The sequence below is a fragment of the Poromitra crassiceps genome, assembly GCF_964638095.1.
Source record: "Poromitra crassiceps genome assembly, chromosome: 1".
Lineage (NCBI taxonomy): Eukaryota > Metazoa > Chordata > Actinopteri > Beryciformes > Melamphaidae > Poromitra > Poromitra crassiceps.
Window position 1 is genome coordinate 125055255 of NC_139623.1, and position 15527 is coordinate 125070781.

The 15527-nt window shown below is 44.6% G+C and overlaps 1 protein-coding gene across 1 annotated transcript in view; it reads left to right on the forward strand.

Moving 5' to 3' along the window:
- LOC310785337 (thiamine transporter 2-like) overlaps nt 1-13750 on the forward strand; it is a gene marked incomplete at both ends in the record, with an annotated part of 29594 nt that extends 15844 nt beyond the window's left edge. Inside the window, 6 exons of the mRNA XM_083646375.1 lie at nt 2990-3225; nt 4485-5007; nt 7420-7498; nt 8857-9049; nt 10995-11136; nt 13589-13750. Coding sequence (XP_083502501.1) covers nt 2990-3225; nt 4485-5007; nt 7420-7498; nt 8857-9049; nt 10995-11136; nt 13589-13750 — 1335 coding nt within the window. The remainder of the gene's footprint in view (nt 1-2989; nt 3226-4484; nt 5008-7419; nt 7499-8856; nt 9050-10994; nt 11137-13588) is intronic.
- Between the last annotated feature and the right edge of the window lie 1777 nt (nt 13751-15527).

Sequence of the window (15527 nt, forward strand, 5' to 3'; positions counted from 1 at the left end):
CCACTGTTGTCAAAAAGGCCCAACAGCGACTACACGGACTCAGGCGCCTGAAGAAATTTGGGCTAAGGCCAGAAATCCTTAGGGACTTCTACAGAGGCACCATTGAAAGCCTGCTGACTGGCTGCTTCACCACCTGGTACGGGAACTGTACCACCATGGACCGCAGGGCGCTAAGAAGAGTGAGACGCACGGGCCAGCACGTAACAGGATGTGAGCTGCCAGAACTGCAGGAACTGTATAACCAGCGGTGCCTCAGGAGGTCCCTGAAGATCATCAAAGACACACACCACCCCCACAACAGCCTGTTCTCCCTGTTACCCTCAGGGAGGAGATACAGGGTCCCAAAAGCACGCACAAATCGCTTGAGGGACAGTTTCTTCCCGCAGGCCACGAGACTCCTTAACATACACAAATAGTGTAGTAGCTGTACTGTACCGTACTGTAGCTGCTACCATTATGTATGTCTAATGTTTAATTGTATGTTTAATTAGGTATATGCTATTTGCACCTGTACGTCAAATACGTCAAATTTAAAATGTTTAAGCACGTCTAAAGTATGCACATGACATGTGCACCTATGTGCAGTGAATATGCCACTGTCTCTGACTTGTCTTATCACTATACTTCCTTATTGCTTGTTGTGTCTCTTGTTGTTTTTGCACTCATATGCCCTGTTATATTTGTACTATGTTGTAAACGGAGTCCACAGCACAATAATTTCACACGTGATACTTGTACTACGGAGTGACAATAAAAATCTTGAATCTTGAATCTTGAATCTATATTGGCTGGGTTTCCCAAAAGCTTCTTTGCGCTAAGAAGCTAATTTAACCCTTCTTAAGGCCCCCTTAAGAAGCAAACGCGTTTCCCAATTGCTTCTTTACGAAGGCATGCGTTTCCCAAAAGCTTCTTAGCGCTAAGAAGCTTCTTTGACCCTTCTTACGGCTTCCGTAAGAAGCCAACGAAGCCAACGCGTTTCCCGATTGCTTCTTAGCCTAAAATTATCTTCCAATTATCTTCCGTTAAGAAGGCTGCGTTTCCCAAAAGCTTCTTAGCGCTAAGATGATCTTTCGTTAAGAAGGTTTTGTAAGAAGGGTCTGGGGCATTCTTAACACCTTCTTAATGACAAAACACTGGCAGATCCAGCCGCGTCAGGCAAAAGGAGATACTTGTGTCCACTGTTCCTCTTGTGTTTTTCCCTTTTTCCTTTCTTTCATGTGTCACACAGAGTTCTTTAAAATACCAGCAATTAAAATGGTTCCACTGTTAAAAAGGTGAGACAATGACAAATAGGTAAGTTTAAATGGTTTAATAATTAAAAGTGTATCCAAGTCAATAAAAACAATAATCAACAATTCCTAAAAGTCCAGTTAAATCCTAATAAAAATGTCCAAGGAGGAGAAGGCTCTGCTGGGGTGCTGTGGTGGGTAGAAGAGTCCAACGTCCGAGTCGCTGGCGTCCCGTCACAGCACTCTGGTCCGAACCTTGGCTGGCTGTAGAGCTGCTGTGGAGGAGGAGAGGACACCTTCAGGCAGGAGCCACATTCAAAGAAGGTTGATGCACATGCACACAGGCTTGGTTGAGTCACGTTCCTTTACTTAGCTTATAGCGAGCGTTGAACAAAGTCTTTCCGTCCGTGGCGACTCGTCTGGCTGTGTCTGGTCAGGCTGCGTCACGTTGGCCTCTGCGTCGTGCTGGGCTCTGCTGTGAAAGAATAAATGATGCCCTCAGTCTGGATTTGCGTAGAGGTTAGCTCACACACACACAAGGCTTGGGTTCAGCTGATCACGTTCCTGTACTTAGCTGATCAAGCGCGTTGAACCAAGCCTTTCCGCCTCCGCGTCCCGTCTGGCGCTGTGTGTGGTCCGGGTCTGGGTCACCCACGTCGGTCCGTTCCAGCCACTCGTCCTGCCTCGATCCACTTGCTCTGCCTGTCTGTGTCAGTGCGCTCCTCTGTTGTTCTCCTCCCGTACACCTGTCTCCAATCATTTAAAAGCACATCTCCAAACACCTTGTCTCGTTGTTAACCAATAAGAATGTCTTGAGGCTGTAAGGGGGTGTGGTCAAGTCCAGGTTCACAGCTGTTCCCATTTACTGATCCATCACGTCAATCATGCAATTAACACACCACACTCATGCAATAGTAAAATGAGAATGCCTAACTAAAACCACACAGCACACAAATAAAAAGCAAACAAATATCATTGATAAATACTGATAAAACCCACGCTGTAGAATGATAAAAGCCACACAATAGAATATAAAATATAAGGATCATAGGACAAAGGATGTACCACTGTGACACATGCACCCTTTAGTGTTTAAAATTGGGGAACACTTGAAAATCTCCCCTCTATGTATGGTTACTTGTGTTTTAAATGTTTTACCGTAGGCTATATTGCTCTAATCAGAATGGATTCCTTTTGTAATGTTGTGGATTTATATAGCACCTTTCACAGAACCCAAGGTCGCTTAAATTCTGTAGTGTTTCTCGCAATTTTGTTGTATGCTGTGTATATACAGCAATTTGAACTGCATTAAATGTCTGAAATAAATAATGTTTAATAAAAGAAGTTCTTGTTTAACATGACCACGATTAGGTTATTCTACAACAGTGTTTCTCAACCACTGGGTCGTGGCCCACTGGTGGGCTCAGAGTGCCATCAAGTGGGCCGCAGAGGACCTCTCACATCGAGATGGTGAACAGCTCCAGTTAAGATGCTTCTTAAGAGCCTTCTATTTTTTTTATTTTTCTCTTCTGTTAAGAAGGCGTTTGGGAAACACTTCTTTGGAGCCTTCTTAACTCCTTAAGAAGCTTCTTAACTCCTTAAGAAGCTTCTTAACTCTTAAGAAGCTTCTTTGTTGGGAAACTCAGTCATTGTTGTTATCAAACAATACTCTTTCTTGCCTTACACACAAGAGATCTATAATTCTGATTCATTGCTTAGCCTACAGTAGGATACATACTAGTGTTTTTCCTTGATCTCAGGTGAACAATGAGATTCTCCCGGTGTGGACGTACTCCTACCTGTGTGTGCTGGTGCCGGTGTTCCTGCTCACAGACTGGCTGCGGTACAAGCCTGTGGTGTTGTTTCAGGCCATCAGCATGGTCACCATGCAGGCGCTGCTGCTGTGGACGCAGGGCGTGCCAGCCATGCAGGCCATGCAGTTCTTCTACGGCGTGGTGACGGCCACCGAGGTGGCCTACTTCTCCTACATCTACAGGTCATGCAGCTCACTGGCTATCATCTGTCAAATGTAGAAGATGCTCAAAAATAGCTTAAAATATATGATATGACCACCACCAGTGGGACCATGTCATAATTAAGATAAGATAAGATAAGATAATCCTTTATTCGTCCCACAAGGGGAAATTTCAGTGCTACAGCAGCAAGTGGACAGGGTTAAAAAAAGAGACAGCAACATAATAGCACGTATGCTCAACAATAGTAAAAAAAAAAAACTGAATATAGCAATTACACAACTAAGAATTGCATTAAAAGCACAGAATTACATTAAAGTGCTAGAAAAAAGTGCATTTAGCAGCCATTTTAGCAGCAATTTAAAAACCATTGTTCACTCAAGAGTGTACAGAATTAAAAAGTCTGACAGCCGCTGGGAGGAAAGAACTCAGAAAACGCTCCCTCACACACTTTGGATGAACTACCGTAGTCTAATTCTTGCCCAGATAGAGATTTAAAGGCACTGTTGTATGGCATCTTCTCCAAAACACATTTAAGTCATTTCATTGTCATTGAATGTGGTGATTTTCATACTTTGTGTGGTGGGTCGCGTACATTGTCAGGTATAACTGAAGTATATTGTGTTGAGTAAATGGTGCAAAATAGCCAAAAACTAGTCTTGCTTGCTTGTCAGACTATCTAACTGTACCGGGAGAGAGTCTGGCTGGTCATACCTCCACTCTGGGCTAGCAGGGAAAAAAGGCTCTGTTATCTTTTCAACCATCCACCGAAAGTACCAAGCAGGCCTGCTTTATTGCACAGTCCAAATCTTCGTCAAAACTTTCCGGCGTGTAGCAACAAGCTAGCATTGTTGTTGTGTCACAGTGGCAGAGGCATTTGAGATCGACAGATTGGACACGCAGGGAGCAGAAAGGAAATCTATAAATGGTCAGAGACGGTCGGAGCCAGTGGCAGAGCTTGCAGGGAGAGGAACGGGATTTTCTTCTGTTGCCGACTGAAATGGTCAGCACCAATGGCAGAGCTTAGAGCTGCAGGCTAGTAAGAAACAGGCTCAGAGAGACAGTAGAGAAGGTTCTGGACCATTGCCTAACCTCAACCCCACTACCCTGCTCATTGAAAAATAAAGAGGTAGGTGTTGAGGTGTCGGACTAATGAGGTGACTAATGGGCAGTCCCCGATCAGGCTGTTGAGATATCAAACACTGCAGCAAGGTCATTCTTACTGAAATCTATGCAGTATTTTGAGTGTGCAACAAGTGGCATTACGTTTTGTTTATTACAGTGTGGTGGGTGTGGAGAAGTATCGCAAGGCGACATCTTACTGCCGCAGCGTGCAGCTCCTGGGCTTCACAGTCGGCTCTGTGCTGGGCCAGCTGCTGGTCAGCTTCAACCTCCTGTCCTATCACAACATCGTGGTCCTCACTCTGGCCCTCACTGCTATCGGTCTCCTCACAACCATCTTCCTGCCCATGCCACAACGGAGCGTGTTCTTCCACCGCAATCACATTGGGCAGATGCAGATGAAGGCAACAGGGAGCCTTGTAGCTGCAGATGCAGAGCAAAAATCACACACATCAAAAATACCTCAGGAAGAAACAGGACATGAAAATGGAGAGGAGGGGGGAGGAGAAAGGTCCAGTACTGAGGACCCAGAGGAGGCTGCTGGTGCAGAGGGCTGCAGCCAGGTTCTCCTCCAGCTGTGGAGGGACTTCCGCCACTGCTACTCCTCCAGACGCCTGCTCTCCTGGTCAGTGTGGTGGGCACTGGCCACCTGTGGCTTCAACCAGACTGCCAACTATGTACAGGTCAGCAATGAGGGCAATGCAACTACATTTACAGCTGAACTAGGCAAAATGCACTCTCTAATTCCCCTCTAATTGAAACATTGTTGAGTTTCCATTAGTGATATTTAGTCTACTGATGTCCGTGTCCCCTTCCAAAGATTTCTGGTTATTTAAGGACAAGACTAGGTCGAGCCTAGTAGGCTATAATATGGTTGGACGGTGTGTGAGGTGTTTATAATATTATACTTTTATACTATTATACTTCTCTAGCCATTTATGTTGCTCTGCACAGCCCAAGACAGCATTGTTCTCCAATTTTTCTCGAAAGTGTAACGATCTACGCTTTTACTCTGAAGGCAAAACCGCCTCACCTCCTGTCTCGTCCTGCATAACCACATAAAACATATGGGCGGAGTCAGCGTGTCATCACCCATTGATTTTTGGACTCCCGTTTTGAAGCCTAGTGTGACCGTTGCCATCTTAGGGTTCTTGCACAGTAACTCTTAACTAGTTTGACACTGACCAATGGTGTCACGCAGAGATGGGAAGTAACGAAGTACAAATACTTCGTTACTGTACTTAAGTAGATTTTTCGAGTATCTGTACTTTACTTGAGTATTTAATTTTCTGACGACTTTTTACTTTTACTCGTTACATTTTAACACAAGTATCTGTACTTTTACTTGTGTACATTTTCAAAACAGGTTTGTTACTTTTGTTTAAATGCACGAGAATGTAATTTAAAAACGAGTAGAAACGGGAGAACGGAGCAGAAGTAATAGACGAGTTTCCCAGCGCTGCTGATAAAAGCTCATTCCAGCTCCGCCAATAGTATGACTTGGCACTCCTCCGGGGCGTGGACAAAGAAGAGAAACACAGATTTTCTCTGAGGGGAGACACACGCAGACATTAGGAGCCATGCAGACAGCCAGCACTTATTAGCGCTCCTCTTTTTGCAATTAATTCTCTATAAGTACGCGCTTAGCGCGCATCTCTTTCAAGAAGCATTTCATCGCGTTTAAAAGCTGGTGGTGTTTTTTTTAGCGCAGCGCTCTGGGCGCTGAAAGCTGAGGAAAGTTTAACAGAAAAAGCGCCCTGCTCCTCTTCACTCCTCCCACCTCGAGTCTTCTCCCAGGAGAAGAGGATTTTCATCTCGCTGCTTCCAGAGTTGCCAATAATCTGGCTTTTCCAAGCGTTCTTTTTTAAATAACCGCATGGCCCCTTATGGTGTTGTTCTAACACATGCATTCAGTTTGTGCACTGTCAACATTCAGCTAATATGGAATATGGTGGTGTTCTAACACCAGAGACAGTTCTGTCTTAATAATAAACCTTGAATTTGTGAATGTGATCAACCTGTGGACATTCAGTTCCTTATCCATTAGGTATCAGTATCATATCAGTCTCGAGTATTGTGATTCTGCACTTTGTAAGGGACACCTTGTATCCAGCACAGTTAAACTTGTCTAACTATTTGCACATTCATATATCATGGAAATATTAATGAGGGAGGACTAGATATGATTTTAATGGGTTTTTTTTGTGTGGAAAAACCATAGCACACTATTTAAAGTAGAGTTTTAAGATGTGTAAAACATTTGTAGGGGATCTTTTATCCTCAAATTATATTCTATGATGTGAGGTTCAGTCATTCAGAAAGATACGGTAAAAATACTTTTACTTTTACTCGTTGGGTACATTTCAGAGCCTGTACTTTTTTACTTTTACTTGAGTAAAATAATTGAATCAGTACTTCTACTTTTACCGGAGTAGTTTTTTACACAAGTAACTGTACTTCTACTCAAGTACAGAATGTCAGTACTTTTCCCATCTCTCACGTCATCACTCAGTCAGTCAGTCACTCAGTCAGCGACATTCGTATCTATATAGGGCTGGCTGTCGTGCCATCCAGCCAAAACCTCCCGCTGCAACTTCTTTTGCTGTGCAGCTTTAAGGCTAAGCGGGCATTCCATACACCGAAGCCATAGTCAAGCCACGGTGAAGGCACACAGTTTCATTTCCGCATCCTTGTTAACAGGCGAGACCATTCACACCAGCCACACGCTTGCCATGCCCAAGCCATGCTGACGTGATCGTTCAGGATTCTGTTCTATTTTCCAAGCGTGAAGCATGAAGATGTCAGGCATGAAGTCAATGAGAGTTGTGGGTGGGGGCAAGGCGCACCGAGCAAGGCTAATAGATTTTTTTTATCTTGCAAGAACAAATAGGTGAAATGATCAGGGCCTGTATATGCATTATTAGAATGTTAGACATGGAGGGCTAATGTCAGATTAAATTGCTTCGTTAGTCATAGCTTCAATAGTGGTCCCAGAAGACTTGCTTCTGAAACCAGCAGGAAACCATGGGAGGAGAAAATTTAGAAAAACAGAAACGTTCTACTCCAGAAGACCTAAACTACCATGCACCCTGCAGGTGCTGTGGGAGCATGTGCAGCCTTCACAGAACTTTAGCATCTACAATGGAGGGGTGGAGGCAGTGTCCAACCTGTTCGGTAAGCAACGTCACACAATTCCAGTGCAGAAACAGTACTAGGAAGATTTATTCATTCAGTCAGCTAGACTACATTTCAAATGCAGCAATTGCCTTCTCAACGTTGTCTTTATTGTGGTCATCCTGTGGAATGTGTCAAGCAGAGACGGCCTCCCTATAAGCCAACTGTTGCTTAGGGCCCGTCGGAAGTAGAAGAATACGGCACGGTGCAGTCAGTGTTTGAGGAGCACAGTATAGTCTCGTGTAGTCTCTACAGTGGAGGTTCTGGAAATACAGCCGAATACAAAGCTGCCAAGTTTCACCAAAAGTTAGGAGTGAGACTTCGGGGGAAGGGACCTTCGCCAGCGACCGGGAAAAAAAGATTGAAGCAAGATTTTGCAAGGAATATCTCATTTTAAATTAACAGAATTACACTGTTGTGATGTCATTATTGGTCTTAACCATCAATATTTGCTCATTTCCTTATGACTTCCTTATGATTATCATGGCATTGATTTCAACCATATCACCCAGCCATAATTTTGGTATGCCCCCGTGACAGAAATGCACCAGCCGCCCATGATAAGTAATGTCATTTAAACCATGCGTCAATCAGCAGGACCGTCTGTTATGCTAAACAACAAACAAGAATATGTCACAAAGAAGATTTATTGTATAAAATGATATATAATGATTCACAATAAAACACAGCCATGGCATCAGGATTTAAATTTTGGATGGGCTAAAGTAATTTTTGATGCCTTTTAATTAAGGCTATAAGTTAATAGCATATGTTTGCCCTAATTTGAGGTTTCCAACTATATGTGTGAATATACTGTATATGTGTATATTTATATATATATATATATATATATATATATATATGTGTGTATATATATATATACATACCGTATATAATGTATAATATAGCGCAGGCAAGGCCACAAAGCAGCTGAGTTGCGGGCAGGGCCGCGCAGCGGCCGAGCTGTGAATGCGAGCTGTGAATACGAGCTGCAGGGCCAGCTCGGCAAGCCGCAGGGTCGCCTAGGAATCGAGCGTGCGAGATGCCTAGTATAAATAAAAGGCAAGTGCAGTAAGTTCGTAAGTCAGTGAGTGTATTTAATTAGCAGTAAAACAACTGTAGCCCATCATAACTGAATTGATAAATGTACAAATAAAATGCATAAGGGTATTATTCATAGGGTAGCTTGTTCCATGAATACTTCACTGTCTATCCATTGTGAGTCAGGGCCCCTTAGGCTGTCAAAATATCCACTGCATCACAAAGAGCAAATGATGTTGATGCATAGCAAAATATAAGCTCAGCTCCTAAATGGTGATTCAAATGAGAACTCTACAAAGTCCAGTTGTGTTTTGCAGGTGCAGCGACAGCCTATGGTATCGGCTTCACTCAGGTGAACTGGGAGCAGTGGGGGGAGCTGGCCCTGGGGGGTTTCTCTGGACTGGGTGCAGCAGCACTCTTCCTCATGACCTTCATAAGCAACATCTGGGTCTGCTACACTGGCTACATCCTTTTCAAGTCCCTGTACATCATGCTCCAAACAATAGCCATGTAAGAGTGCATAGATAGTATAGCCTAGAGATTGTTTTTGTTATCATTTCTTTTTACCCCAGTATGACTCCAGCCCGTTCCCTTCAATCTGCATACAAATAACAAAACTTTACACTTTCCAATTGCGTGCAGTGGATACGGCAGAGAGTTAGGACTCAGGAGCTGTAACCCTGAAGTAACGTGAGCGTGTCATTGAAATAAGCCGGGCGCCGTGTAGTGGTCGGGCTGGACGGGGGAACAAAATCCTCATCTTTCACACTGGAGAGTTAGCTTTACGTGTTGCTGGACACATGTCCCAGACGAGGCATATCGCGTGCAGGCAAAATTGGCAATTGGAGTAGGCACTGCATGCAATGCCGCACGTAAAGTCATGTTATTTCTACACAGATTGGTGAGACCAGATTGATGATTCAGATCTGATACTTTTATTGCAGGTAGGCCACAGGGTGGCTGTAGCTCAGGGCAGTAGAGCGGGTCGTCCACTAATCGCATTGGATAAAACAGGTCGGTGGTTCGATTCCCGCCTCCTCCAGTCTGCATGTCGAAGTGTCCTTGGGCAAGATACTGAACCCCAAATTGCTCCCGATGGTGTGCCAGCACCCTGCGTGGCAGCCTGCCGCCATCGGTGTGTGAATGGGTGAATGTACCTACTGAATGTAAAGCGCTTTGGATAAAAGTACTATATAAATGCAGGCCATTTACCAATATAGGGAACAAACTAAATTACAGTTGCATGTGTTAAACCAGCAAAAAACACATATATATATATATATATATATATATATATATATATATATATATATATATATATATATACATACAGTGTTTCCCCTACCATTCTATAGGCCTCGTTGCCTGGGAAACGCACATCCCATAATACAACTGTTCGCATCGGATCCCATAATACAGGGGTGGGCAATTATTTTTCATGGGGGGCCACATGAGAAACCCAGATTGTTGCCGGGGGTAACCCAGGAGCTTTGATGATAGAGAGGACCACAAAAAAATGTCCTCGCCACCAGAGGGCCAGCTTTTGCTGAGGCTTGGGGTCCGAATGGCGCCGGTGCGGAAAAATTTGGGGCATTTGAAGTCAGGTTTAGAGGAATAACTCATTTTAAATTAACAGTTGTGACGTCATTATTCAGTCTTAAACACCAATATTTGATCCTTTTCTCACTCACTCCTATGTCACCACCTGCTCTCCCTGCAGGGCTTGAAATTAACTTTTTTGACTACCTGCCAATATGTCTGCTAGATTTTAAAGTTACCAGCCAATTAGAATTTCCACTAGCCAAAATGTTTTTCTTGAAATAAACCAGAATATGAGTGGTTTAATTTAAGCATAAGTATCAGTAAGTGGCCCGGGATTCTCAAAGTGTTGAGGGTCACATGAACAAAAATGTACTCTTGAAGCTAAATAAATCCAAAACCAACAAGTTAATTATTTACATTTTTAGTTCAATGTAGAACAGTCATTTCTTACACATGAGATTACTTTTAGCCTTTTAGTCATAAAGATGATTGAAAGATATTCCATATTCCAGACTGAAATGCTATAACAGAAGTGGAGTATTGGCCAGAATGACACGAACATTTGGGCACTTATTGAGCGGGTATCTTGCATGTTGCGTTCAGGTGCACTGTAAAAAGAAAAGAAAAAAAAGGGCTTTTGTTTGTTTTGCAATTCCAGCCCCCTGTGTGGCCCGCGGGCTGCCAGTTGCCCAGGTCTGCCATAATAGTATGATTATACTTGGGATGCCATTGCGAACATAGATGCGAACAGGTTAGCTAAAAGTTTAGCGTCACCAGCGAGGGCCCCCACCGTTGCGGTCGGGGTACGTTTCGAAATCCCTCCAGGCCTGAAAAATGTTCTAGGGCAAACACTGATATATATATATAAATAACATAAACATATATTCCTTCACACCCTCTCCTTTTGTCTTAGGTTTCAAATTGCAGCTGACCTGTCAATGGAGCGGTATGCGCTGGTCTTTGGTGCAAACAACTTTGTGGCGTTGGTCCTCCAGACCATCCTCACCTTCATCGTGGTCGACAGTCGAGGCCTCAGTCTGCCCATCATCCCCCAGGTGAGTCGGCTGTTGCGACCCCTTCTCTCTCCCAACTCCTCAAATACTCTGGGGAACCCCTTTTTCGTCTTTTTCAATGCCACCGGACACCCTATGACCTCTGCCACCCTGACCACTACACCCTATGACCTCTGCCACCCTGACCACTACACCCTATGACCTCTGCCACCCTGACCACTACACCCTATGACCTCTGCCACCCTGACCACTACACCCTATGACCTCTGCCACCCCGACCACTACACCCTATGACCTCTGCCACCCCGACCACTACACCCTATGACCTCTGCCACCCTGACCACTACACCCTATGACCTCTGCCACCCTGACCACTACACCCTATGACCTCTGCCACCCTGACCACTACACCCTATGACCTCTGCCACCCCGATCACTACACCCTATGACCTCTGCCACCCTGACCACTACACCCTATGACCTCTGCCACCCCGACCACTACACCCTATGACCTCTGCCACCCTGACCACTACACCCTATGACCTCTGCCACCCTGACCACTACACCCTATGACCTCTGCCACCCCCGACCACTACACCCTATGACCTCTGCCACCCCCGACCACTACACCCTATGACCTCTACCACCCTGACCACTACACCCTATGACCTCTGCCACCCAGACCACTACACCCTATGACCTCTGCCACCCTGACCACTACACCCTATGACCTCTGCCACCCCCGACCACTACACCCTATGACCTCTACCACCCTGACCACTACACCCTATGACCTCTGCCACCCCCGACCACTACACCCTATGACCTCTGCCACCCTGACCACTACACCCTATGACCTCTGCCACCCCCGACCACTACACCCTATGACCTCTGCCACCCCGACCACTACACCCTATGACCTCTGCCACCCCGACCACTACACCCTATGACCTCTGCCACCCTGACCACTACACCCTATGACCTCTGCCACCCCCGACCACTACACCCTATGCGGCGCTCCTTTGGCATTGATTTCAGGCGTTGTGGAAATTCTATTGCAGTGGTTCTCAAAGTGGGGTCCAGGGACCCCCCGGGGTCATTGAGGGGGTTCCCCAGCAAAAAGGATAATAATTGATTTTCCCTATAATTCCATCCATAAGTAAGACAATCACAGAATGTATGACTATTGTGGTCATGGGTTTCATACACTTTCTGTAATAAAACGTCTAAAAGCGAGGGAACCTCCAAAATCTTATTAAAGGACGGCTTTACCGTGGGGAATATGAATATATATTAAATCTCACGCCCCTAAGGTTTTCGAATCCGTTGAAATTTTTGAAATTGCTGGCTCACTGCCAGAGATATCAAGCATCTCTCACATATTTTTTGGGCCAGCCGACGCGTTTCGCGTCATCTGGCCCAAGTCCGCCTTGCGGAAGTCGAGGACCTATGAACTACAATTGTTGTGAGCCATGGTCCCGCCTCTAGAGGTCCTCCACGCCCCTTCAGAGGTCTTGAACAAAAACAAAAGGCAGCCATCTTTTTCCACCACCTAGACTGCTGTAGCTAGGTTAGCTTTCCATAGCTCCTTGCAAAGAGACCATATCTCGGGAACGGAAGCACGGACAGACACAGGACTGGCGGCATTGGAAAGCTCGTCAAATTTTACATCTAGTAGTAGGTGCGTTGAAGTAACGAAATCAACGCTGAGCAATGTACCCGTTTTTACACATTTTTACATAAAATAGTTACAACATCAGATGCGCGTAACTCCTACGAAAATGCCTTAAAATGCATGAATTTTTTTTTATGAAGACATCTCCCGACATATATACTACCGTTTAAATTTGGTGCAATTTGGAGGCAATTTTTTGTAATACTAAATCTTTTTATGTCGAAGCCTTCTTCTTCTTCGACTTTTATGGCGGTTGGCAAGCATATATGTGCATTACCGCCACCTACTGGAGTTTGATATCAGCCAAATGCCTGAGGGGTGGGCGTGGAAACGAAGGCCACGCGAGCCCAGTGCATTGTGGGAAATGTAGGATTTCGGGCTCCCGCACCCGCCCCTCCACCCCCCCCCCCCACACACACACACACAGAGTGGATTTCGGTTGATATCTCTGGCAGTGAACCTCCAATTTCAAAAATTTCAACGGATTCGAAAACCTTAGGGGCGTGAGATTCATTTATTTATTTATTCATATTCCCCACGGTAAAGCCGTCCTTTAAATGGGGTCAGACCGTGATTTAATTTCTGTCAGATTACATTTCTGTCAGTTTCGGGGTCCTTGACGTGAAAATGTGTGGGAACTAAAGTTCTATTGGACTACTCTGCACGTCCACAAATGACAAAAAGGGGTACCCTTAAAAAGTGACGCCAAGGTCTTCTGACCCAACGTCAAAGTGAGAGTTGGGAGTGAGAATGGGTTGGGGTTAAGTGTCCATCCCGTCACGGTGTTGTTTCACATGTCAACTCCTTACTCTCTTGCAGTTCACCATATATGCCAGCTACTTCTCAGTCATCGCCATTATGTTCTCTGTGTGGGGAGCGTTCAGCGTGTGGAGAGCACAGAGAAGCATTACAGACTCAACTCCTCCAGACAAACATCCTCGTGCTCCAGACTCAGACAGCTGCCTGGAACACAGACTCTGAACGGACTCTCTGGCTTTTGGGTCCTGCTGTGTCCAACCTGGCTACATTCCAGTGTCGAAGCAGACAACATGGCCACTTTTGATCATTGTCTTTTGATAAAAGACAATTATAGCAATGTTTCCACAGGACTTGACAGCAGCATGATAATGTAATTCTGAGAATCATGCAGTCGACATTCAATTATTGACTCTTGCATTGCAAAACAATATCTGCATACAATCATTATAGGCACCCTGAAACTTACAGTATGTGTATGCTTGCATTTTTTATGTAGCCCACATGGGGGCAATATAGAGTCAGAGCAGTGCAATACCCTATATCCTATAATAAAAAATGCAATGTGTGTGTGTGTGTGTGTGTGTGTGTGTGTGTGTGTGTGTGTGTGTGTGTGCATGTGCATGTTAGGCTGGTAGATGTGTATGTATGTGTGTGTGTGTGTGTGTGTGTGTGTGTGTGTGTGTGTGTGTGTGTGTGTGTGTGTGTGTGATGTATGTGTGTCTCTCTCTCTCTCTCTCAAAGGACCCATCTGTGTCCTTCCCATTCCCATGGAGCACATTCGATAATTTTTCATCCAGCAAATGGGATCCTTTATTGATAGCATACAGTACTATATGTGTTGCTTTTTGGCTTCTAATGGCTACCAGTTAATCGTTAGAAATTTTAGTGAGAAAACTCTCTCTGCTTAACTCACCCTGGTTAAAATGACAGTTCTTCCCATGTTAGACTATGGTGACACCATTTTTCAATCTGCCTGCAAAAATACACTTGTTCATGTTAATTTACAAAACTCTCCTTGGTCTGTCACCCCCCTACCTGTGTAGCTTGTTGCAAATTGCACCTGCTGCGTACAACACCCGTTCTGCTAACCTCATCCTGCTGAAAATCCCCAAAACTCATTCTGTAATCGGTCATTCGTCATTCCATTCTGCCGTGCCCACAGACTGGAATGGCTTACAAAAAAGACTAAAACTGGTCAATTTCATCTCCAAGTCAGCTTTCAAAGACTCTATCATGGACTTATTCACTGACACCTGCAACTGCTTCCTGAACTAGTTCTTATCCCCTGCCTGTCTGCTCCGACTGTTTGTTTTGTTTGCTCCGTCTGTCTTGCCATGTTTTAACTTGTGTTTTAATTTGTTCTAAGTAACTTTGTATTTATTTTATCCCCTACCCCCTATCCCTCAAAAGGCTGTGCCTTCTGCCAGGTCGCCATTGTAAATAAGAATTTGTTCTTAATGACTTACCTGGTTAAATAAAGGGGGGGAAGAAAAGAAAAAAAAAGGAAAAGTGGACTCTATCCAAACGACTCTATCCAAAAGCAGAAATCACACACACACACACACACACACACACACACACACACACACACACACACACACTGTTCACAAGGTAGCCTACCTCCCATATGTAATAAGATATACAGTACTGGTTGTACAATTTTACAAGATTCATATTTTCAACATGAAACTTGTATGAAATGTATGTGGTAGAGAATACAAGAATAATAGTCAGTCATTTCTTATATCAAATTTGACTTACTGTATGTCACAGACTGGTCTTAATATTTCAAATGAACTTGTGTCTAGGGGTATTTAACTGTAACCTTGCTTGCAAGATGGATAACCTTGCGAGATCAAAAGAGATTCTCTCTACGTAATCCATCTTGTCATGCACAGGCAGTTATATTAAGATGATTGGCTTAGAAACCCGAACCATGGTCGGCTCGTCGAATCAGCGGCAGCCTTAGGCGGGCTTTCTGTGTGACGCTACTGAGAAG